The sequence below is a fragment of the Bacillus rossius genome, chromosome 1, assembly GCF_032445375.1.
Source record: "Bacillus rossius redtenbacheri isolate Brsri chromosome 1, Brsri_v3, whole genome shotgun sequence".
In the NCBI taxonomy this organism is placed as follows: domain Eukaryota; kingdom Metazoa; phylum Arthropoda; class Insecta; order Phasmatodea; family Bacillidae; genus Bacillus; species Bacillus rossius.
Window position 1 is genome coordinate 330,721,027 of NC_086330.1, and position 27,253 is coordinate 330,748,279.

General features: G+C 38.8%; 2 protein-coding genes across 12 annotated transcripts in view; both read right to left on the reverse strand.

Annotated features, from left to right (window-relative positions):
* The window catches only part of LOC134528037 (ankyrin-3), a 386,196-nt gene that overhangs the window by 239,731 nt on the left and 119,212 nt on the right, over nt 1-27,253 (reverse strand). The gene's annotated exons all lie outside the window — the stretch shown is intronic.
* Nucleotides 1,256-14,653, reverse strand: LOC134528039 (uncharacterized). Of its 2 annotated transcripts, XM_063361236.1 has the most exons (3): nt 12,510-14,653; nt 12,029-12,421; nt 1,256-11,908 (listed from the first exon to the last, which is right to left on the reverse strand). In XM_063361236.1, the coding sequence occupies exons 1-3, from the start codon at nt 14,016-14,018 to the stop codon at nt 11,696-11,698; spliced, it is 2,115 nt and encodes a 704-aa protein (XP_063217306.1). In that variant the 5' UTR covers nt 14,019-14,653; the 3' UTR covers nt 1,256-11,695. The 2 variants fall into 2 exon arrangements, with proteins under 2 accessions (XP_063217306.1, XP_063217307.1); XM_063361237.1 differs by having other exon boundaries at nt 1,256-12,421; nt 12,510-14,652.

Consider the following 27,253-nt stretch of genomic DNA (forward strand, 5'->3'; position numbering starts at 1 on the left):
TGTGATTCGTGGACTGACAGTGGACACGTGTATAAAAGAAATTCAACAAATCACGAAATACAATCTATTTTATATATATATATATATTTTAGCAAACTGTTGGTCTCGAAATCGTTTCGCAAAAGTTAGCTTGGTTCCAGTGTTTAGCACAGATCTACAAAGTTGCGTTATTTCCTTGTGCTAGCATGAACTCCACGCCTCTGTACCTAAATAAGTCGAAATAAAATAGGCCATAAGTAGAGACCTGCAAAATTCGCGGTTTCTATGGCCTTCAGGATAGACTGCACATATCCCCGCACACTCGGGCAAATAACGCAAGTTCATTGGCTGCCGACTTGTAAGTCGTCTCAGCTGGTTTGTCTGTGATTCGATCCTTCTTTGGTTGAGGGTTTATAACTGGTTGAGATTCGTCCAGATGAACAGTAAGCCAATAGCAAAATTATCTAAGAGGTATATGCGATTGAATTCAAGCCTATCACCGAATGAATCCGCGAATTTTGCAGGTCTCTAGCCATCAGCTGCTGGCACTTTTAAGTTCAGTCCGGTCGGCATATGATTGGGCTGTACTTACTACTTTGCAATGTTGTTATTGGTGTCTTGCCCTTCAGGGAAAATCCAACTGCCAATGAGCCGAGAATGCCACCCAACTGAATAGCGGTATTCATTCTAGCATTGACTTGGAACCCAGAGGGGAAAACGGGTGGGCGCCGGCGGCCCGGCTCCGGAATTAAGGAGCCCCTCACTGTGGGGGCTCACTGATCCGCTTGCGCTTGCAAAATTGTGACTATGAAAAGGGGTTGATAAACATAATAATATTAAAGCTATAGTTTATGGAAAACGTTCTGCATATTTTGAATATTTTGTGCTCATTGTATGCATATAGGTCAAATTACGGTCAATAGCGTAGAGACCTGCAAAATTCGCGGATTCAATGACCTCCAGGATAGACTCTACTACACTCTACACACTCGGGCAAATGCCACCTGTTCATTGGCTGCTGACTTGTGAGTCGTCTCGACCGAGTGTCTGTGATTCGACACTTCTTTGAGCGAGGGTCTCTAATTGGCCTTCATTACTCCAGATTAACAGTGAGCCAATTGCAGAAGCAGCGCTAAGGTATAATTATTTGAATTGTAGCATATCACTAATAAATCCGCGAATTTTGCAGGTCTCTACAATAGATATACAACATGCAAGCACCGTATTCAGAGAAGACATGTTGGTTAACCCCACGCGCAAAAACCTCGGGCTGCAGCCCCCCCCCCCCCTATTTTTCCGCAACTCTTGCGAATCCTACAGATATTTGAGAGCCTGTCTCCAAAGAAAATACCGCGAATGTCGCACGTCTCTAGAGACCTGCAAACAACCTCGTGTGGTTGCGTGTGTTTCGTAAGCATTCACCGTGTGAAGCTTTGCAAGTGAAAGTGCGGAAACGGGTGCCACTGGAACTACTTTCGAGAACCGTCGAATTTTAAGACAATCACACGACGCGCACTATTATGGGCACCGTCTGCCCAGGCACACACACGGTGCGCAGAGCTTCAGGAAGAACAACGCGATTTCAAAACTACTCAAGATATCCGAGTGAGGTCTGCTTACGAAAAGCATGTAAGAGTTCACCGAAGCCGGAAAGTACTTCTGATTTCGGATTAAGTTTTTAAACTGTATTTTTTGAAGAGTTAAAATGTCTAATAAGCGTGTTTTCAGAGAAAATTTTTAGGCGTAAAACAACCGGTACAGATTCTTGAACGCACTTAAGGACCATGTATTGCAAATTTATTTTTATTTCTATGCCGTACTATGTTACGTTCACCGCTAAAATTTTACAGTTGTCCTATGAACGACGAGAAGACTACGCGCCAGTTCACAGCCTTGCTCTTAGAGGCGATACCGCGACAGAATAACCAGCGAGCTTCGCGCTTAACATCCCGTCTCACTAACACAGATACACCCCGGCTAGACGGGCCCCTGAACGGCATATGAGCACCGTCTTAGGTCGGCTGCACACTATGTGCAGGAAGTGTAAAAAACCGTCGGTTACATGACCTCTACGATGCCTTTCACAATCATTTGCTTACCCGGAAAAACGCCACCCGTTCATTGCCTGCGGACTTGTGAGACATCTCCACTGGATAGCCAACGATTCTATGCTTCTTTAGTTGATATTGGTCCTGAATCTTCTAGATAAACTGTAAGCAAATAGCAGAATCAGCGCATAACTACAAGTATTTTAATTTTTGGCCTATCGCGAAATGAACGCGCGAATTTCTCGGTGATTTCTTCCACATAAAATGTTTACATGTTCGGTTTTGGTCACTTTTCTTCGAACATCTTGAGAGACCTGCATTTTGCACTCTAAGAAAGAGGTCGAAAGAATACCCAGCCAAACAACCACGCGGGAGTTTTAGCCCCGGTGACGGGAACGCATTTTGCGACACCAGCATAAAAAATAAAAAAAATTAAATAATCGGTGTCCAAACATCAACTTAACGAGTAGAGCGTACGGGTGACATTTTTCGTTCGTGGACGCAAGTTGTAACAGCTGCACCACTGAGGCTTATCTGGTCGGTTTTGGTTCATACCCGCGCGGCAGCTAGTTCTTGACATCAAACAGGCCTGTCTCGTCCACAAGCCTCATACAGCCGCTCCCTCGGGTTCGAACAATGGGACACCAGCTACCGCGGCGATAAGGGGTCCCCGTGCTACTGATGACAATGCCAGGTGACGCCTGATGTGAACGGCATGCCGAGAAGACGCCCTTCGAAACATTAACCGCTAGAGACCAGAAAAATTCGCGGTTTCAATGACCTCTAGAATAGCCTCCACGATCCTCTGAACATCCGGGCAAACGCCACCTGTTCATTCATTTGCTGCTGACTTGTGACTGGGTAGCCTGTGATTCGATGCTTTTTTTGGTTAAGGTTTTCACATTGGCCCAGAGTCCTCCCGATAAACTGTGAGCCAGCCAATAGCAGAACCAGTACGAGACTATATGTGTTTGAATTTCAGCACATCGCGAAATGAACATGCGAATTTTTCCACGCTCTACCTAAGCGCAATGTGGATACTAGCAAGTGCTTCACTATGGATAAGGCCACGATTATTTCTCAGATTCATAGGATATTAAAGTAGACTCGAAGCATATTCACGTTGATGGTTGGACTAGAGTGCTCTTGACACGCCCTTCACGACCTTGAGCCAGTTATAGTCAAGAAGGATAAGACGTGGTTACCTAATGACATGTAACTTGTCAAACGATGTGACATTACTGTCGACCAATAAATGCTTGATTAAGTATAGGCGAGTTGAGTCTAGCCTGGAGTGAAATTAATCCAGAAAATAACTGTAGCACTACATACCGTTCATATATATACATATTAACCTTTAAAAGGAGTGTTTTTGAAAACAGACGGACGTTTCAGAAAAAGAAGTGACTTGCGTGCAGCAGGAAATGTTTAACTTTTTGAAACATCCAATCTCGTCACTTGACGTTAAACGGAAAAGGCGGGCGGAGCCGTTGTTTAAGTGCGACCTTGGCCTTTGCGAGGAGTCTTCCCGCAATGCAGGGCAGAATCAGTTACGACATCCGCTGTCTCAGAGAGGTGACGTCATCGCCAAGGTTGTAGCAATGACGACGGGTACGGACTTCGCCGCGACTGCTGTGAACCGACGGACAATAAGCGACTTACGTTAGAGTGTGACATCGCAAATTTTAACGTGTTTATTACTCCCAGAAAAAAAAAGGTAGAAAATTGTTTTCTTGTATAAGAGCATAAGGAAGAATTGTACAACCATATGTATGAACTGTGAAACTCTTTATTATTTGTATTTTACATACATAATGACCAATCACATGCTGACGTACGGAACGTAATATGTGACAGCAGCCAATGTACAATATAACTCGACTTATTTAGGAATGTGTGTGTGTAGAGGTAATTGTTCCTTATTGCGTATCCCGTATTTATCAAAGTTTTATAACTCATATTTTCAAAATCAATATATTTTATTACAATACAGTTACGCATCAAAATTACATTTAACTGCTCACATTATTTTTATATTTTACGTTAAAATACAATTGAATATGTTACACATAACAATTGCTCCCCTTAAACAATGTCCCTCGAAGTTTTATACCTCGTATTTTCAAAATCAAATACATTTGGGTAATTAATTATACAGCTTTTCATCACGAACGCATACAATTACTTTCGTTATTTTAATACTTTATGTCAAAATACAACTGGATACGCAATAAGAAACAATAACCTGTTTGGAATTTAGGCTGGTACCAGAAAAATAACGCGAATTTTCTGGAAGGCATAATAATCGAATTACTATCCTAAAAATACACCAGACAAATGCCACGGTACAGTTGTTAGTCGCTCGGAAGAAGACGTGTTCGTAAGGGCGACTATCTGGTATCCAACTTAAGTATTCCGTTTGTAATCACAGCAACGAAGCGATGCACTTCTGGTCATGGCTCCAGTGTAACCCACTGCATAATGCAACCCGTGCATCATGCAAAATTCTCTATGAACCTCGTTGTTTGCATGAAGCATACAGTACTGCAGCCCTGTGAGAGCGGAGACAAGCGAAGGGTCCACTGCATTTCCTGGAAGTATATGCAACGAGACTGCTTTTTGTTTGGCCTCTGAATTCTGCAAATTAAGGAGTCTCTTTACAGCAGGTCAAAATAATTCTCCAGCAAAATGATATTCATGCATTAACATGCGAGGCAACGAAGCTTTTAGTTGCTTTGTTTCTTATCTTCGATATAACCAACACTAGTGCACCTTTGCAGAAGATTCGTTTGGAAACCAGTCGCCAAGAAATAGTTTGTAGTACTACAAAAAATATATATTTTAACTTTATACAACACATGATTATGGTTATTTTCGCATACGTAAAATAAGTTTTTCGAGAATTTTTTTTACGAATATTGGTGTTAAATTTCATATTTTAATCGAAGTTTTATTGAAGTACATTTTTTGAAACCATGGAAAAGATAATAGACTATTCCACAATTCGACTTTATTTTGTCGTGTCATGCTTATTATGTGCGCAGTTAATACTGGAAATGTATTCGGGGAACGGTTTAAAAATAACTTTTACTATTACGGCAGTTGGACAACACAAAACATAAATGCCTGGGTAAGAATCCGAACCCCGTATTTATGCGAACACTATGTTGTTGTGATACAGTTGTTTCCATGAATATGTACAAATTTATAAGATTTGTAATTTTAATTGAATATTCCTGTTCCATTTACAAAAAAAAAAAAGTTAAAATTCAGCGCCAGATGCAATACACGTATAAAAAAAATAGTACTACCGCAAACTGGATGAATCAGTAACACATAACAAGAGAACGGAAAAATTCTTCGGGATTTCATTTCGCGATAGCCGGCCCTTGCGATTGACCAACAGTTCAAGCGGAGGACTGATAGCCAATGAGTAACTCTGCACCAGTTAAGTATCGAATCACGAACAACCCCTCCTCAGATTAAAATATCTCTCAAATCAGAAGCCAGCGAGCAAGTCACATTTACCTGTGCACATAGAAGACTTCAGTATCCATTCTGTAGAAGCGATAGAATCCGCGAATGATTCTAGTCCCAGAATATGAAGCTCATACGAGTTTGGAACTTGTGTTATCTTCCGCTTCGACCTTGCAACTCTTTCCCATGATAACAAAACAATATTCTGTTGAGAGAAGCGGACACCGAATTTCATTACATTTGCCTGCTGTTTGCTTTCGAATTGTTTCCTTTTTTGTTGGTGGGGGTTATAGATTCCTTAAGATTTCTTAAAATTTCGGAAGTGGGAAGGGGAGATATTCCCCATATTCCCCCCCCCCCCCCACACACACACCCCCTCTTGCGTACACCACTGGTTGAGGATGGATATCTCTCATACGTAGTAGGAACTGGGAAAATTCGCTTGTTCAGTTACCTCTAGGATATACGCCACAATATTTACATACTTGGGAAAACGTCCTCTGCTCACTCACTTGCGAGCCCTGTTCACTTGGATGTTTGTCATGCTATACTTCTTTTGATTACATTTGCTCAGAGTCTTTCTGATAAACTGTGTCCCGATTTGACATGCAGCAAAAAAAGTTAAAAGTGCCTGAATTCTTGCCCACTACGAATTTTATCCGCAAATTTATCATAATTTTTTTAAGAGAAACGTCTTTGCTGAGGGGGCTACAATTTTCGAGGGTTACGAAAATTCCGATCGCATGAGGGGAATAGCTAGGTAAGTGGTGGGGGAACGGTAGATGTAGGTGGAGACGGCAGGGGAGAGGTAGAAATGACGCAGCATACTTTCAACACTTGCATGCTTTTAAACTTGCTCACTTGCATATGTACTTGAATGTGCACACTTGCATACTCACATGCTTGCATATTTGCATACTCGCATACTTGCGCACTGGCAGAATTTTGCGCCTGCACACTTGGATATTAATTTTTTTTACTTGCGACCTTAGCCGAAGAGAATTATTTTTCTTATATCTAATGATGTAATAAGCAAGAAGTTTCACTTTCTGTCGCGCGCGGACTTCAAGCACACACTTTTCATTCTGTCTATACATTCTGTCTATACTCACGTGTGAGCGTGTCAGCATGTTCGAGTTTGCGTGTCTCTCCATCGGACAACCCTCATGCCCACCCTTTTTCAACCCCTTCTTCTTTTTTTTCATGAAAAAAAATATATTACCATCAGATTGGACGACTGCAACCAAGAGGGGCGCACATCTGCCAACGAGCCTCCATCGCGCCTTGCTGCTTCCCATGCGCAATGCCTGTCGCTAGTCGCGCGCGGTCCGAGATCTGCCCACACTGCGGTTTATTTTTTGTAAATGGAACAGAAATATTCATGTAAAATTACAGAGATTTGTAAAATTGTTACATTTGCATGAAAACAACTGTACAACTACAAAATAGTGTTCGTAGTTATACCGGGTTCGTATTCTTAACCCCGGGCATTTATGCATTGTGTTGTCCCAGTACCTCGAATAGGTTATTTCTGTGTTTGTTGCGTAAAAGGGGTTAAGTCCAAAATCGTAGTTTTGAGAAAATCGCGATTGAAAATTATCAGGTTTCTTGAAGTCAGTTTTTGCTTTGGAAACTCATTAATTGTTTTAAAATAATGTCTCTAATCTCCCTTATTAATTTTAAAAGTAAATAATTCAATATCACTGTGTATTAACCATTTGTGACTTGAATTGCTTTCCAGTATAACTGCGCGCATTAATATGGACAATAAAAACAAAATAAAGTCATATTATTGAATAATCGACTATATTTTCTATGGCTTAAAAAAATCGGCTTGAATGAAACATCAAATAAAATAGCGGGGGGGAAAAAAGAAAGAAAGAAGGTTGGGTAAGTACGACGCTCGTTGGAGCGTAAATATTTTGTTTACAACTTGATTTTTTTTATTAAATTAACCTAATATTCAATCAAATATAATAGGCTTACCAAACAAACATATGGCTGTTGCTAACAATACTTATATAGTAAACCAATTGAAACGAGGTGTCGCTGTGGTAAGAAAGACAATATAAATACATAGGGAAAAAACCTTCACCCAGAAACAGTTTGTTAATACTACAAGAAATATATTTGTGATTGCAATACTTTAGATTGTAAAACAAAACACTCTTCAAATTGATGGTTGCACTCGTTTAATAACAACGCAATCTTGTTTTACTGATAATATATATTTTAAACATCTTTGCAGTGGTTAAAATTGGAAAAAAAAAAGTATTTTTTTGCTGTTGTAATAAATTGTTCCGGCAAAGAAAGAGTTAATACAGTGCAATGGCAATGCTCTTTAGTAGCGGGCAGTCTTTCCGTCGTACATTGTGCAACTATGGGAATTCCAACGTACGACTGTATCATTTTTGGGCGTAGAAAACACGGCTCATATGTACTGCAAGTCTTTGCTGTGCTACCAAGAGTCGGTATATTGGAAACAACGGTTTAGTCGCTTCTAATTCCTGATAAATACATTTAGAGATAAAACATTTTAGTAAGCACTTTAAGTAAACAGCCGTCACTTAGGTAACCTAAGCAGATTTAAACAGCGCGGGTACCTGTAGAATGTTCAGTTGGAAATTCGATTTTTACTACGTTGTAAGGTTTTGCAATATAATCGTTGTGTCTACAAATAATTGGTGAAACTATTTCTGGACTTAGCACGACATATAAGTAAAAATTTTTACTTACTTACCTCATCAAAATTTAACACCTACTATTCGTCAGAACATTACCGATTTTTAAGTTAAAAACCTAAAACCTTTTCAGAGGTAATTTCTACATGATAAAGTGGACAGTTAGCAAATATTTATATTCCACGTACAGCGTCAAACGGTTGCTGTAAATTATAGTTTCGTGACTTCCGCACCATTACTATTTTTTGGGGGTATTTTCGTGACTTTGGTGAGCGTGACCTGTAATCACCGGGTGAAAGTTCAGAACACGTGAAAAGTCTTGAAAGATCACATCCAAGGCGCTTTTTTTTGTTCCTAAGAATCGAAAGTAAATCACGCAAGCCTGGATCATATTTTTAATATTTCCGAGCACGTTAAAATTTACATAAAAATACTGTAAGGAATGCAAAAGTCTTTCAGTTTTTACACAAGTTGCTAAGAATGAGCCTATTTGTGGAGAAAAAGGAACTATCCCTATATTTATATAGCTGCATCCTTAAAATTATTATTACTTTCCCAATATAACAGTTTATTCATATTACAAAAATGATGTAAGCTTATTTGGTACACATGACTTCAGGATTCTTCGTGAAATCATCCAAAACCAAAATTGTAATTTGAGTAGGGAAATGTGTAAAAGTATATAGCCTACATTATAATTAGCAGTTAACTGTGATTATTGGTTTATACATATTATATTTACAATTATTTTGCAAAATATTTTTGGAGGTGATCGTATAATTCCGTGGCTTGGATTTAATCGCTCTCAATTTAGAATTTAATGAGTACTTAGCAAAATTTTCGTGATATATATATATATCATGTTTGTGAATTTTGAGACACCATTATATAGGCGAAAATGTGAGATATTAAGTATAATTAATCTTTGGATGTTTTAAAATAACTGTGAAGTAATTATGTGATGTTCCAGTATTTAAGTAAGATGAGCTATTTGATCGTACTGAATGATTCAAGAAATTAATTATTTTGATTTAATACCATTTCTTGTACATACTCTACTGCAATGGCGTGTGTCCAAGAAATTGTATTAAATTATTTGAACGCAGTAGTCAAGAGAAGGAAGAAGCTGTAGGAATAGAAAACATCCTCTTCGCTGTACCATCCGCAGGCGTATGTGTGTTTCATGGGGCAAGTGGTTTATGGGCGTTATCTCCGAGCAAGCTATCACGTGGATCAGACGCGTTCGACCAATCGCCGATAAAACCACCCTTAACCGAACCGTGTATGCCATTACGGTATGTTATACAACCTATAAGCTTTATCTCTATAGACGCATGATAGAGCCATTTAAAGACTTGGTTGTCGTTTCATAAACGTCCTTGCCCCTCCAAACACACACACACACCTACACACATAAACTATGAACTGTATTATGTCGAAGCAGTCGGTTCGTAATTGTTGATCTAGTATGCTTCAATTCGGATGCAATTATCGTTCACTTCTTTTGTAATTGTCACAACACACAAGTGCGGTAGTTCACCAGTACTTTACAAATAAATCAAAATATTATTAATATTAATATCTCACATTATTGTTAATATTAATATATTAATGATAATATTATATAATATTAATATATTGTCAATTTATATCTCAAAATTCGCAATCATTATTATATAGGACGAAAATTTTGCTAATTACTTGTTAACTTCTAAATTGAGAGCGATTTAATCCAAGCCACGGAATAAAGTCATCCACACAACAATTTTTCAAAATAATTGTAAAAAATATATGTATAAACCAAGTAACACAGTTAATTGCGAATAATAATGTAGGCTATATATACACTTTTAACATAACCAACAATTACTACCTTCAAACACACAAATATTAATTACGTGGTTGAGAGAGTTCTATTTCGCGAAAATGCTTCCAAACTGGATTTCAAATAAACCGTATCTCATGCTTGCTCCTATGGTCTGATGAAACACTTTCAACGGGAGTTATTTTCGGAGCGTATATGACGTTCAACAGTACATCAAACTCTCTAACACACACACACGCACAAAAGCCCAGTGGAGTGCAGCAGAAATAGCTTTTCTCGCCTATCCAATGCCAGTAAACAAAAACGCGTTACAGTCATAAATTCAGTGTGTCGAAATCTAGACAGCATACAAATTTTCCCGCAAAAATACAACAGCAGCTTGAAATTATAGTCTTACTAGCTGAAGCGCCCGGCGTTACCCGGGCTAAACACGTCATAATATAAGGAACATCACTACCGAGTTTCAAGTCTGTGGGACAACCACTTGAAAAATGGGAAATTTTAAAGTCCCGTTGATTGCACGATCTCGGTGCATCAAGGCTACGCATCAGCAAAGCCGTGACGACAATCTTCAGCTTAATTTTGCAGGAAGGAAGGTAACCCCTAGGCAAGACGTGACGGACACAACAAACGACAGCGCGTTACAAATTCAAGTCAACCCCATCTACTGGCGAAGTTCTAAACGAAATTGTTACTAGCGCCTTTAGTTCACTGTCAGCCGCAAGCTTCACTAAGCGGATGGGTTTCGCCAAGAAGGATAGAAAGTTACCAGACCTTACCATATTATCCGTGTGGAGGACATACAGAAATGACACAAATTAACTGGGTCTATGGCCTACCTCGTATGATTTTCTATAATATAAATGAATTTCTTCTTTTTCAACCTATTAGGAATGGAATTTAAATATTATGTGCAGTCTATGTCACTCTCCGGCCCATAAACTATCTATATGCAAAAAATCATGTCGATCCGTGAAAGGACAAACACACAAACAAACACACATTCGCATTTATAATATTAGTACGGATAACTGTAACTTGTTTCAAATTTAACAGTTCTCAGAAGTTGTACCAACAATTTACATTATCGTCCTGCCACTGTTGTCCCGTCAATAGTGTTTGTAAACTATTTCATGTGTCCGACAGTGTTGGTGTACAAACACAGAGTGTTGCTTTTCAAACGACAGTTGGGGAACAGGTACCACTGAAACTACTTTTGAGAACAGTTTGTTATAGTTTAAAAACCTTAAGTTTGTCTGGTTCGTTCATGAAATGTCTACTAAATACGAAATGCGTTTCGTCTATAAGCCAACCCGGAAAAGCGAGAGCTCACGGGGCTGGCAAGCAACAGGTGCGTTCAAACAGGATAATTTGTGTTTGATGGGGGTGTCTCAGTGTTGCCAGATTGCAACATTCCAAAAGTCGTACCGAAGACTAGAAATAGTCGTACATTGGAGCAAATAGTCGTACATACTATAATTTTTAAAATAAAACGTTAATGAGTACCAACTTTTATTTTATCCGGCGATTTTTTTGCTATTCATTTTGGTAGTATTTTATTGGCATGACACAATCGTGAAGGAAAAAAATTACATGGAAACAATTACACTAAGGAAAAAAACTACACCAAAATTAACACATGTTAAGTTAAAAAAAAAAAAAAAAAAAACAATTTTCTTAACAACTCAGTCATCCTTTTCGAAGAGAATATCCACAATATCGTTTTCTGGTGCACTGGATGCATACAAGTTTGCTGATGTCATGCGCGATAACATTTCAGCTGTAGGGCGAAACAATGCACAGGTACCACTTTCCTTCACACACTCGGAAGCAAGCAAAGCTCCGTTCACTGTTTTTGGAAGGAGGCGATTTCGTACTTTGGTTTTCACTAGATTTACCTGTAAAGTAAATACACATGCTATATTTTTCTAACAATATTGCAGTTAACAAAAACTCAAATTTTAAAATAAGAACAGTAGGTAACAAAATAGTTATTTATGATGCATATATTTTCATACCTGACTGAAGACTCTTTCACAGTCTGCATTAGAGTGCGGGAGACTAAGCACATGAAGTGCAAATGTAGCCAATTCTTTGAAATGAGCTTCTTGTGTGTCACAGCTTGGTTTCAGAAGCATATTCCAGAAAATGTCAGGACTGTTTACATCATCAATATCTTCTGGAAGCCTTGCCCTTGAAAATGGAAGCTCCCTCCACTGATCATCAAGACGCTGTAAAATTGCATCATCATCACAAGAAACAATTCTTGGGACTACTTTTACTAGTGGAAGAAGGGAAGGGCAGTTAACCCTGAATACTGGTGAAAGAGCTGCTTTAGGTTGCAGGTAGCTAAGTTTCGACAGAACCGGATCATTCATATTATATCTTTTTCTTATTTCTTGCGCAGCAACCTGAAAAAGTATGACAAACATTTATCATTATTTCAGTTACAAAAATTAAAATTAAATAACAATGAGGCTTGCAAGTGATTCAACTCACCGTGAGGAAAGTTCTACACCTGTGAAAGAAATGACAGCGAATATCGGGCTTGGAAGTGATTTCTGGTTTATCAATGTGCTGCAGGACTTTAACTCCTAAATACATCTCAGTGTCTGGAAGATGATACTTCTCCAGGGCAGGATCGACTTCCTCGAGTGGTGTTTTCATGACATAGTCCCTTTTCATGAAACTAAGGAGAATGTCAGTATAGAGATCTCTTAATTGGGTATGTAGTTCTGTAATAACAACATTCTTCGTCTGGAAAAATTCGTTGAATTTTGTGAATTTCGGAAGAACCCATGAAAGGAACATGAAATACAGTTTCAAAAAAGGATCGTGAAGTGCATTGAAGATGTTTTCTGCACTTAAGAGTCTCTGTGACAACCAACAGTCTGTAAAATACAATTTCAAAGCATCCCACTGCTCCAAAATGCGTTGAACAACTGCCACCAAAGACAACCACCTGGTCTGCGAGGGATGAAGCATTTTCAAAGGTTCCATGTCAAGAAATTTTTGAAACTCTTTCAGCTCACTCTGTCGTTTAGCACTGCTCTTCAAGAAATTGTATATTTCACGAGCCATATCTTCACAAGACCGAGGAAGCACTTTACATGCTTCACTAGCACACAGATGTGCCGAATGACAAATGCACTTAACCACCACGATCCCAGGACAAGCTTCTTTGAGACGAGATGATACTGAATTATGTTCACCCATCATCACATTACATCCATCTGCTCCAAATCCGATCACATTTTCCAACGGAATTCCAAACTCTGTGATTGAAGCAACCAAGCCACGAAACAGGTTTTCTGCACTGGCGCACACAACTTTATTTGAAGAGTCAAAAATTTCTCTTAGTTCCCAGAATTTGCTCTCTATCCTTCCAGACTGGAAATCATGGTACCTTACCACTATGCACGACATTTTTATTGTCCCTATGTCTGTTGATTCATCTGTAAGGATGCTGAATTTGGTGTTCTTTAATTTATTCGCCAACTTCTCCTTATGATCGGCAGCTATTACATTATTTACAATACTGCATGTTTTTGTTCGTTTAAGAGTCAATTTCTGTGCAATTTTATGGTCATAAAAGATATCTTTTATGACAGCTGTGAGATGGTCTGCAACAGAAAAAGCAACATTGTGCTCCGCAATGAATGCCGAAAGTTTTATTTCAGCAGATGCAACTTCTTTGTCTAAATCAACTTTAGGTGCTGCAATAAATCTAGAAATCGATGTTTGTCTAACAGTAGCAGACATTCTAAGTGCTGTATGTTTCCCACCGGTTGCATGCCGCTTTAAGTTACTTATTTCGGTAACAAGTGTTATCCCACAAAATTTACACTTAGCCTTGTATTCGTCTCCATGTACAGGTAACAGCCACTCTTTAAATTCTGTTTCAGACAACCACTCTTTTCTAAATTTTTGAGCCCTGTGTTTACCTGCACTTTGCTGAATACACACCTTTTTTGGTGGCGAACTTAGCCCATCTTCTGCGTCACTCATATTTACCAAACAATGTAAACAACTGTTAAATTCTTAAATTGTTCGTACTGTTCCAAAGATGATAGGTACTTACAGAATATCACACATATTTTAATAATGTATCCAATATGATATTGATTTATGTGCATTCTGTTGTCATTCCTCTCAACTATTATAATGAAGCTATCGATTGTTTCTTGAATTGGATTAACATTCAGATCGATTTCATTACAATTTTCGATTTTGGCTTCTTTAGAACTGCATATATTGTGTTTATGAGACCAAAATATTTAACCATAACATCTTAACCACCAAAATTTCAAAATAGTCGTACAAATAGGTGTACGACCCTATGTTCAGACGTACGTCGTACCGAACTACGAAATAGTCGTACATGTACGACTATAGTCGTACGTCTGGCAACCCTGGGGTGTCTCGTTCCTGGTTTCACAGAACGCCAACCCAACAGACGCACGTTGCACGATGCAGGGCACGGGTGAAAGCGCAGGTGCTAACGCCAGGCACTTATCGCAGCCGGGGCAGCGCCGCCAACTCAGGAAACATCGCCCACGATAGCAGCCGCGCTGTTCCCAGCGCAGCGCCGCCAACTGTCGCTGCGCCCGACAGGTGACGTCACGCCGACAAGCAACGCGTTGTTTCCGACACCGGAGACACGAAAGAGACGGGGAGGGGGGGGGGGGTTTCGGGTGACGTGACGCCACTGCAGGCGAAAACAATGCTGCCAACCCTGGCGGCGCTGCCAACTTCCAGACACACCCATCAGACACCCGGGCATTTTGTGGATTCGTCTGGCCTCAGGGCGGAATTCAAATTCATATGCGAGCTCACCGCATGTATTGCTTTCCCATTGGTTGATTTCTGAGCGAGAATATTTTTATCCTTTTATATAATGTACCTAATTCGCATACTTCTCTCCTAGCGGGGCATCGTTGGCTTACGGTCGTAGAGGAGCGTGCACAAATTGTACAAGTAACTGCGGTCCAATCATGAACACAGTGCGAGAGTGTGAAAGTTCGCATTCTAACTTGCAACTTCATAACTGCACGAAATTTCTGTACCTCTAGCTTACGCCAAATACTAGACTCTAGAAAATAATTAAGACTGTTATACAGTAATGAAATAATTCAGCCAGTAAAAGGTTTAATAATTACAAACGTTTAAATATAACTAAAAAATAATAAATGAGTATTAAGGTTAATATTCATGTAAAATATTTTTACGTCTACCGTTAACAATATTTGGTAATGCAAGCATCACTTCTTGAATATCCTTGGAAAAAAAATATTTTTTGAGCACTCTTAATAAGATGACATGATTATACCAATATTATATATGTGGTCGACAGCCAACCAAAAATATGCGCGTGATTGATCAAATAAAACATTGATAGCGACACGGAATTTCTGAAGTTTCATTATGTTTCTCTCTTTCTGTAATAAATAACAATCCCTAATTCCGCGAATTGAGTCTAAATCAGTAATATTTACGGAAAATCAGTCATACTTGACATCAATGCCCTGGCCAGCCGACGCATCCGTGGAAACGCTCCACCGACACACGTGTGTGAACGACAGAGAGGTATGCTTACGTGAGATGTATTAATGAACACACGTGAGTAGGACATTATTCTAGAAGAAGCGAGACTGTCAATGATCATGGGTCCTGAAATGCTTATGATTTTCGCTGGAGTCGTCGCGTACAAAGCGATACACTATAGTGTCTCGTTCCTATGTTAGCGCCCACTGTTGCAAGATTGATACTATCCAGCGTGTTTATATTAAAAACACTTATTTTGTATGCCTTCGTTGATTATAATTAGCTTAATTTTAGAAAAAAAATATTTTTCTTTATTTTTCTAAGACCATAAAAAAGAGTATATTGACAGTATCATTGCAATTGTAGTCATTCTAAAAGAAAACAAAATTAATTGCTAAACACAAATTGTATTTCACAGGAGAAACTATTTATAGCAGTCATTCACTAATTCTATCAAAAATATTCCATAAAATTATGTGCAATGATCAAACAGAGTCAAATATTTTAATATTAAAAAAATATTTAAAAAATTGTTGACAAAACCCGTTGAAACCATGCTGGCGACTTTCAGTTATGTCTCCTTACAAGTAAAAATTAAATATTATCAGATGATTCGCTTTATGAAACACTACATGACAATGCAGGCTGTTTCCAAAAGTCTCATTCCAAATTTTCCTTTACAAAATACCATGTTTTCAGATATTTTGAAGGGAAAAAATTTTCAGCACATTATAAACGTTTTGTCTAAAACTTCCGCGATCTATGGCGTATATCTGGCAACAGAGTACACCAAAACAATGACAGCGCTAATAGCATAAAAGGTGAATTGGAAAGAGAGTAAATTCCCATTTAAATGCACACTGCCAAACTAAGGCTGAGACACGCTATGGATCAATTTTATGTAGAACGCCACATCGGCTCGATACACAACACTAGTGATAAACGGACCTATTCGCATACACAATTTCCCTACATGAAACATAATGAAATTTTGCCCAGCCTAGAGTGCCGTAAATTCAAGGGATTCGCAGAGACCGGAAAAATTCGCTGATTCGTTTCGTGATATGCTGAAATACAAACAATTATACCTTTGCGCTGCTTCTGCTACTGGTTATCTGTTAATGTGGAGGACTGTGGGCCAATTAGAGACCCTCAATCAAAGACGTATCGAATTACAAGTTACCCAGTCGAGACGCCTCACAAGTCAGCAGCCAAAGGAACAGGCAACGTCTGCCAAAATATGCAGAGCATCGTGGAGTCCATCCTGGAGGTCACTGAACCCGCGAATTTTTCCAGTCCTCGGGGATTCGTTTCAGGTGACAAGCTAAATTTCACTTGTACCTTTTTTTTTAGGACTTCTGAAACTAAAACTGGATCAGCATCTCATTTTACTGTAAGTCAACAACAAATTTCGGATGTATATAAAAAACATAAAATAGCTACCACATGTATACTAAACAATGACAATTATTTTAACGTTTAAAGACACAAATTATCACAAATGTTTAAGGGAATAAAATACGTCATATTGGTTGCAACAGTTTTTTTTTCCACAGCAATTTTAGAAACGTTTATGCACACAAAATCAAAATATTTTCAAAGAGACATATCGTGGTGTCTATTGACAGTATTATTACAGTTTTAGTAATATATGTAAAAAAAATATTCAATACTAAACGCAAATGACTTCTCAGGGTAACTTACTTTGTACAGGACCCAACTAAGTGAAACTAAACTTACAGTAATTGTAAAACTCCAATACAGCAAGAGAACTTACCAGAAAACGTGTAGCCTATATATGTTTCATATATCTCTCTGTAGATGCAGCATCAAACAAAAATTGTCTCACCTGAAACACACACAAAAAAATGCATTTTAATGTAATGGTTTAATTGTATTACGCAAACTATAATATAATAAATATAAATAGATTACTCTGTAATTTGTAACTATAAATTAGGAAACTATACTAACACATATAATGCACATTCGACTGAAAACTTAAAACACCTTGATAAAATAAGTTTGGACTTACGAACATACAGCCTTAATCTTGTTAGGCAATCCCTTAAGTAAAAAAAGTCAAAAACGTAACTTAAACTTACTTATAATGTGATTCATAGATATTTATTTTATAATATCAAGTAATTTTATTTTTTAATAATGGTAAAAAAACAGAAAAATAAATTTGTAGACATTTAGTTTGTAGTAAAATTTCCCTTCACAACGAAATTAAGGTTGATAACATCTTTTGGCCTCTAAATTATATAAGGTGAGATATAATATATTATTAACTGTTAATATTAAGCTACAAGTACAAATTAACAAAACATGTTTTGTATAAATATGAACAGGTAAACCATTTGCATTGTTTAAATAAAAAGGCATGCAGTAATGTCCATCAGGTAATTAAATTTTAAATTTGTGTGTTGCACGAAGAAACGTAAGTAAGTTTTAGAATTAAGAAAGGAATACACTTCACTATAAGAACGGAAATTTTGCGGAGTCATTGCAATGAGTTCATGATTCGATCGCAGTTATTTTAATACGCCCCTTTACGACCATGAGCCAAAGATGCCGAGCTAGGTGATAAGTAAGCGAATCGGGTACTAAATATTTGTTTTTTAAAACTTATATGGTTGTCAATAATTACTCTAAAGTTAGTTTTTTTAAACTCATCATTGGTCGTGTGTTATAGTGTTACGGAATTGATTGCACATGAGAATTTTTCTCACATTCGCTTCATTCAGTATAAAAACATATCTGAGTATGTAAAATAATACAGTGACTACTTGGTTATTTATTCTGTAATTTAGTGCCAATGTAAAAGTAAACGCTGATAAAGCAACTACAAGGATGCCAAACGAATTCGCGAAATTTTCGTGTGTCTACGCTTCAAAAAGCGGAGCTGGGAAATTGACTTGCTTGAATATATAATAATAATAATAATAATAATAATAATAATAATAATAATAAAGGTATATCATAATTAAGCAGCAACATTTTTCAACCCAGTCGCAAGCAATATGTGACATACGATTATTCTGCGAATTCCCTGGGTAGCAAAGTAGACTTAAAGCACATATACATCTACTTCAAATTGATTGAACTACAGTGCTCTTGCAATCCCTGATACATAGAGACCTGTAAAATTCGCGATTTCAAATCCCTAAAGGATAGACTCCATGATCCTCTACGCACTCGTGCAAATTACATCTGCTGATTGGTTACCGACTCGTAACACCTGTTGACTGGAATGATCGTGATTCGCTAATTCTTCTGTTAAAGATTTGTCATTGGCCCAGAGTCCTTCAGATAAACTGTGGCCCAATCACTGAAGCAAAATAATGTCAAAAGTATTTGGACTCTATCCTATCGCGAAATGAATCCGCGAATTTTACAGGTCTCTCTCTACTTATACAGTATAAACAATACGAAGTGGTTACCCAATCACACGTATCGTAACCCGTCCAAGGATGTGACCTGGTTCTCGACCAATGAATAATCTAAAACGGCTTTACTATGTACAGATAAGTCGAGTCTAGCCTGTAGAAAATTAATCCGCTTGTAGAAAACTTGCGGGTTCAATGATCTCCAGGATAGACTCCACAATCCTCTGCACACTCGGGCAATTGCCACCAGTTCATTGGCTGCTGACTTGTGAGTCGTCTCGACTGGGTAGCCTGTGATTCAATACTTCTATGATAAAGGGTCTCTAATAGACTCACAGTCCACTAGATTACCAGTGTACCGATGGCAGAAGCAGCTCCAAGGTATAATTATTTAAATTTTAACTATCACGAAATGAATCTGCGAATTTTACCGGTCTCTACTTATTGTATAATAAATTAATTTGTTCAAAACATTAGTAGTAATGGGATTACTAACACTCACATGTATACGTTTCATTTACTACTATTTTACAAGCGCAACATGTCTCCCGCAAAAAGGGGCTTTTTATTACAAAAGTAGCATGGCCTAACCCCCACCTCCCTTCCCGGATGATTAGGGATAGTTTCCATGTGCTAAAAGAGACTACGAGACGCGCATCGATGCCTCGGCTTTACGCACAAGGTAATTACGTGGTGCCGTCTTTACGTCGGTGGCACGCGTATTCCAGAAGAAATTTAAATGGTGGCCGTTATACAGTTTGTCCATTAAAAATGCCCCATTTATAACATTTAATAGTATCACCTGTAAGCGTTGTAGACTGTTGGTTCAAGGTCACAATTAAAGAGTAGCTCAAAAACTTTTAGATTAGCGCATGCGCGAGTACCAACTGCTTTGTTGTTTTCCCGCTTGCAACGCGAAAGAACGGCTCATTCCTTAGTTAGTAAAGGATGCACAGGATGGAACCCCTCCCCATTGGAATATATTTGTACGGGAGCGGTTGAACATCGAAGTCCCTGACCGTTGGTTTTGTCGTAACGGTCGAGATGACAGAGTTCTGTTTCGCTGGCCTTCGCGTTCACTTGACATAACGTCACACGATTTTTTTTCCCATTTGGGGCATTTAAAAGATCGTGTCGACGTTTCGCCGCTGTCTAATGATTTGCCCAAATTGAGACACAGAACTAAAGAGGCTATTGTTTCCATTACTCCAACCGAAGTGTGGGAAGAATTGAACTTTAGGTTGGATGTGTGCCGTATAACTAAAGGTACACATAGTAAACATTTGTTTAGAAAAAAAATCTAGGTTAGTTTACTTTCAATTTGATGTATGATTTGTTGAAAATAGTCTTAATTAAACTGTTATAATATACTATTTAAACTGGGAAATTCTTGTATGGACATTCTGTACTTAAAGGTGCAACAAATGTGTCAAAAACGAGTTGCATTCACCTATGAATCGTTTACGAATATGGACCCTATTTCCATAGAAACAATAGTTACTAAAAGACAACCAATCAAGGCGTTTCAGTTGTAAAAATAACCTTAAAGCGAGAATATGAAAAACTGAACTTGTGAACTAACGTGAAGAAATTGAGAGTTTATTATTCGATTGTGTGACATTTTAACTAATTTCCCGGTTATATTTTATATTCCATGCATTAAGCATCAGTGGGAATATTTGGTAGGTATATGTAACAAATCGCATGAAAGCATATTATGACATAATTTATTTTAACTATGTAAATCATTAATTTGTTACAAAAAAATTGGGGACAAAATAATTAATACCAGCTTTAACGTGTGGGGCACGTATTTACTACCATTTATTCACGCTTACAACTTCAGGGATTTAAGGCAGTCAAACAAAAATGTCTTTTTCCGTTTTGATATTTTTACAACAATTTATAAAATTTTGCTATTGGATGAGCTATAAAAGAGAACCAAAGTGAGAATGTTTTAGGAGTTATAGATTTTTATAAAGTGTCACGTATGGGACAAAGTTGTCACGTGTTGTACACCTAATGAAATATTTAAAACGTTCATCGGTGTTTTCATATATGTAGTGAAAAAAAAAGTTTGGTTTCCCACTGCTGACAACGAGGTAGGCTTTTTAAAAACTTATGATTAATATTATGAACTACACTAAAAATTAAATAGAATTGCTATTTCTAATGGAAGCATCCTCATAATGAGGCACCGCTCAAAAAACTCTAAACGTATTTTGCTATAGTTCTACCAAGAGTTCGTAATAATCTGTGATTCGCTGTGCCGTGTGTGCACAGCGATCGATGGTTTAGGAATGGTTTTAATCAGCCCCCCCCCCCCCCCCTCTTCGATAACCAAAAAAATCTATCTAATATCCGGGCGGTCTGTCTCTTCAACGCGACGGACCAGAAGTACCACGCCTTTCACGGTGACGTGGCAGGTAAACAAACGCCCTTTTCGCTGCAAGCGCCAAGAGCTTATCAGACAGGACGGGAATACGGTAGGCCTTGCACCGCGAGCTGCTGTGCTACAGCGCGTTTCATCACTAAACTGGACTCAAAATGTACCGTCTCGTCCAACCGTCACCCGTCTGTCCGTCAATCACGTGACAATCAGCAAATCAGATGGCCCGAAAAATTCCGTCCGTCCGTTCGTCCGTCAAAACCTTGCCAAGCTTAAACCTTCGACGGACGAAACGATGAAATTATAACCTCCTCAAATATGCCTTCATTTAAAAGTTTTTTTAGTTTGTATATTTGTTAAGTTGGTTCCGTTTTATGTTCTTTACTTGCCTATGAACAAGTTTTGAGTTTGATATTTGAAACAAAAATTGTCTGAAAAAAAATTAACTCGAAAATATATATAAATAAATATTTCAGGGTTTGTTTTATCATTTGTAAGTGCTCAGCGTACATGATCTTCAAGCTGGTTAACCTTGACAAGCTAAATTTCCCCAAAAGTTTGGCAGCATCCAAGTATAAAATATGACGACGGAAGTGCGTATCATTGTGAGACCAGCTGTCGTCTATGCAACATGCATTTCCTATGCCATTAGCCCTGTCTTGTTTCTGTGTACACTGTTGCCAGATGTATGCCAGAGCAAAAACAAATGAAGATAAAATTGTTAATTCAATAAAATGTATATGAAACATTGTATTTTGTTAAGTAAAATTTGGGATGAGAATTTTGTAAATCCATTTTGTTGTTGAATTTCATCAAGAGCGTCATCTGATAATATTCCATTTTATTCAATTTTTTTATTATTATTTCAAAGGAGACGTAATTGAAAGACCCCATCTTGGTTTCAACTGTTTTTGTAAACAATGTCTTTCTATCATTTTTTAAAAACATTTTTTGCACTTTTGAGCATAGCACATAATTTAATGGAATGTATTGTTTATTAAAAGTGACCGACATCTAAAATTAGTTTCCCCTGTGAAATAATTATCGGTGATTAGGACTGAATTATTTATTTTGGTCAAAATGACTACAAATGTAATAATGCTGTCAATATAAACAAAATATTGTCTTATAAATATCTGCAAATAGTTTTTTTTAATTATACAAATAGTTTTTTTAAAATTAAAACTTATCACAATCAAAGTGATAAACAAAAAGCCGGGTAGTTTTAATCTGGCAACAGGTAGCTATTTACTGCAAGCTAAGAGTGAGCCGCTCTATATTGGCCACGATCATACAGACAGGTCTGGCAACTTACTGTCATTCTCCTCCGCTCAGTGAAGTTTGCGGCGGCCTGCGAACTAACGGCGCTAGTAGCAGTGGAACCCATTGTCAACATTGAGAATGGGAGTTTCTTATAAACGTGGGCATATTTTTTTTTTAAATTCTGTTTACTTTTAAACTGCGGTTACTGTTTAAGATTTTAAATTTATTTGGGAGCTTTGCAGAGATTAAATGTATAGCAATAACTTGTAACACTGTCGCAATTATCAGTTAAATGCTGTGGAGTGTTGAGAATGCGGATCCCGAACAAACTGGGATCTCCCATAAGAGTGCATGTTTTAAATGTCGGTTGCATATCACAAATATTACAAATCAAGAATATTCGTTTGCTCTACATATTAAACGTCAACTTATGTCATTCTTTCAAATGTGATTTTTAATTCAGTAATTCTTTTTAATCTAAGTAAGATTTCAAAACTTAATTTTCCTGGTATTGCAGCTTGCTATTTTCTTCTTTTAACCGGGTCGTTAGGTAGGTATAAAAACGACAAAAACTTGACGGTTTTAAGCCGTAACTTTTATTACACCCAGGCGCAATACAAAAGCGAGGCATTCACAATTGCATTGGTACAGATTAGGCATTTACCAAGCACCCAAACGACGGAAAAAAAAATAGTAATGTGGGAAGAAATTGGCAGAAATTGAGACGGGATTAAGAATAATAGCATACATACGAAACTCCTATTTAATCCAATATTAATGAAGGGGACACCTACTTCTAGCGCCGTGAGTTCGCAGGCCGCCGCGAGCTTCACTAAGCCGAGACAGGCCAAGGCAAAGGATAGGAAGTTGCCAGACCTATCTACATGACCGTGATAGTGGCTGCCCGGTGAATGATATAACAGCATCTAGCACGGAATGCAGCCAGCAGCCCGCAACCCGGAAACACACTGCAGTCATAGGTATAGCGTTTAGCGTCAAGATGGTTTACCAAACACTGCACTCTTAACTGCGAAACTGTAAGTACCGCTTCACTGAAACAGTTTTGACCAAATTATTCGTCGAACATCACTCATCAGTTTCACTAACAGTTTCGTGTTTATAGCGGGGTTTTTTAATGCTTGGAGACTGCTACTTCATTAAATAATCTTCAGTTTTGGATCGAATCCGTTCCCAACAATAGACAGAAAAAAACTAGTATGTCAGTATGAAAAGCAATCCAACACGAGTCATGACGTCATGAGCTGTCAGTTAATATAGTAGGATACACGCATACACACACAAACACACCTACACATACAGAGAATGAAAATATTTTTTACCACCACATAATCATTTGTCAGTATAAAACACTGCGAAATATTTTGTGTCGATAACCACATGCGTTTTCAGTGTCCCCAAAATAGCTTACTACGTAATAAACACTATTATTTTTCAATAATAAATCTATGTTTTGAGACTACGAAATAATTTATTTGTCCCAATTAACAAGGATAAAATGTTTTCGCTAAGAAATCAAACAACGGGAAAGCAAACATGGGTTAAGCATACCTATGACTTCGAATTATACTCTGAGGCCAGTCGAATCCGTGAAATTATCGTGGTCTCTCTTCATGATAAACGACAGTCACGGTAAACACGACCTTATTCTTCCGGGGTTTTGAGAGCCAACTGACAAGTCACAACTTGTTCAAACTTGGAGCGTGCGCTGATGTTACTTGCCACGTTCTCACAGCAGCACCGTCGCAGCTGTTGGGAGACGGGATGATCATATTACAGCTCTCGCCGACTGTGAAGTGCGGTGTGTGATAAAAGTGTTTGTGAATGCGCAGGGCATACATCGTCAGCTGTGCCGGGTCTGCTTGCCTAATGTCATGAGCCAAGCAGATGGTGCGTCGCTGGTGCAGGTCGACAAAGTGTACGTGATGAGAAGGGCAGCGGGAGGCCATCAATCTCCACAGACTCCCTTGAGGAGCTTGTGTGGGAACACGTCCGGTCAGCCTCAGCATTTAAGAATGACAGAAGGCGGGGATGGTTGGCACACAGTGGTTCCAATGCCAGACGGCAGACTTCTACGATACAAGTATTCAGAGGTTGTTACCACAGTATGGCAAATGACTAGGGACCGGAATGATTCCCGTTTCCAGTGACCTCTCGGATAGATTCCACAGTCCTCTGTACACTCGGGCAAATGTCACATGTTCATTGGCTGCCGACTGGTGAGACGTCCCAACATGGTAGCCTGCGATTCGGTAATTCTTTAGATGAAGGTTTTTCATTGCCCAGGATTATTTCCCTTTAAACTGTGTGCCAATAGCGGAAGCAGCTTAGAGGTAGGTATACAGTCCTATCACGAAATTAAGCCGCGAATTTTTCCGGTCGTTAAAAATGACTCTAGAGACACGGATATTTCGCCCTTCGTTAAGTCGCAAGTTGGAATGCAAATCTTCGCACTCTCGGACTATAGTAATGATTGGACCGCAGTTATTTGGACACGCCCCTCTACGAACGTGACCCAACGATGCCCAGCTATAGAAGAGAAGTAAGCGAATAAAGGAGCACAAATTAGCAAGGGTAATAATATTCTCGCTAAGAAATCAACGAATGGGAAAGCAAAAATGGGTTGAGCAACCCTACGACTTTAAATTCTACCCTGAGGCCAGGCGAATCCGCGAAATTTCCGGGTTTCTACAAATTAATAGATACCTGTAAAATTCGCGGAGTCATTTCGCGATATGATAGAGTCCAAATACTTTTGACATTATTTTGCTTCAGTGATGGGCAACAGTTTAACTGAAGGACTCTAGGCCAATGAAAAATCTTTAACAGAAGAATTAGCGAATCACGATCATTCCAGTCAACAGGTGTTACGAGTCGGTAACCAATCAGCAGATGTAATTTGTACGAGTGCATTGAGGATCATGGAGTCTATCCTTTAGGGATTTGAAATCGCGAATTTTACAGGTCTCTACAAACTACTCAATTCCGGTGGCGATTATATTTAAAAATAGAACACTTACTGTTATCTGCTGCAACAAAAATATTTTAATCGAATCGTGGTTTTTTTCCCCCCTTCTGTAAACGACGCTAGGGAAACTTACTTTGTGGTCGAGCCTCGTATACCTGCTCCAAGTCTACTTTGGTAACCAGAGCAACTTATTCCTAGGGACCGGAAAAATTCGCGAATTCATTTCGCGATAGGCTAAAATACAAATAGTTATATCTCAGTGCTGTCTCTGCTATTGGCTCACAACTCACCTGGATGACTCTGGGCCAATGAGAAATACCCGACCAAAGCTTTATCGAATCACAGGCTACTTACTACGTTGCGACGTCTCACAAGACAGCAGCCCAACGAGTGGGTGACATGTGACCTAGTGTACGTAGAACTATTGAGTTCATCCTGCAGGTCTTTGAACCCGCGAATTTTTCCGTTCCCTGCGTTATTCCTTAGCAAAAAAAAAACCACTTTCTTCTGGGACAAAGGACGCCGGGGCTGTGGAACTGGTGGAAAGTCGCCGCGTCCGAAATAGAGCACTTCCGGCCACGAGTGGTGGGTATGGTGGGAAGGGGGAAGGAGGGGAGGGTCAACGGACGACGGGCGGTCGACCGCAGTCGGACACCGCGCCTCAGCGGGCGGGGACAGAGGACGGGGACCGCCGCGACGAGACGGCCCCGATGCAGGCGCTCCGGAGCGAGACACGTCCCGACCACAAGCGCCCGCCGCTACTCCGCTACGGTGTCAAGCACTCCGTGAAACCCAACACGCTACGCTGTCATTTTTTTTGAAAACGAAACAGAAATATCAATTTAAAAATGACACTGATATTTTGTACGTTTACATGAAAACTACTGTGTTATTACTAGAGACCGGAAAAATTCGCGGGTTCATTTCGTGTTATGCTAAAATTCAAATAATTATAAATCTTAGTGCTACTTCTGTCATTGGTTCGCTGTTAATCTGGAGGACTGACGGCCAATTAGAGACCCTCACTGATAGAAGTGTCGAATCACAGGCCACCCAGTCGAGACGACTCACAAGCCAGCAGCCAATGAACAGTTGGCATTTGCCCGAGTGTGTAGAGGATATTGGAGTCTATCCTGGAGGTCGTTGAACCCGCGAATTTTTCCGGTCTCTAGTAATAACTAGAGACCGGGAAAATTCGCGGGTTCAATGACCTGTAGGATGAACTCCATAGTTCTACGTACACTCGGTCAAATGTCACCCACTCATTGGCTGCTGTCTTGTGAGACGTCCCAACGTAGCAGCCAGTGATTCGATAAAGCTTTGGTTGGGTGTTTCTCATTGGCCCAGAGTCATCCAGGTGAGTTGTGAGCCAATAGCAGAGGCAGCTCTGAGGTATAACTATTTGTATTTTAGCCTATCGCGAAATTAATTCGCGAATTTTTCCGGTCTCTAACTTATTACAAAATAGTATTCGCGTAATACTGGGTTCGGATTCTTACCCGGCCATTCATACCGCAAACAGTTAAAAAAGTTATTTGTAAACCGTTCCCTGGATATCTTTTCAGCTTTAACCGCGCCAATAATAAACATGATACAACAACAAAAAAGTGAAATTGTTGAAAATGCTATTATCTTTTCCATGGTTTACAATATATATATATGCTTGAAT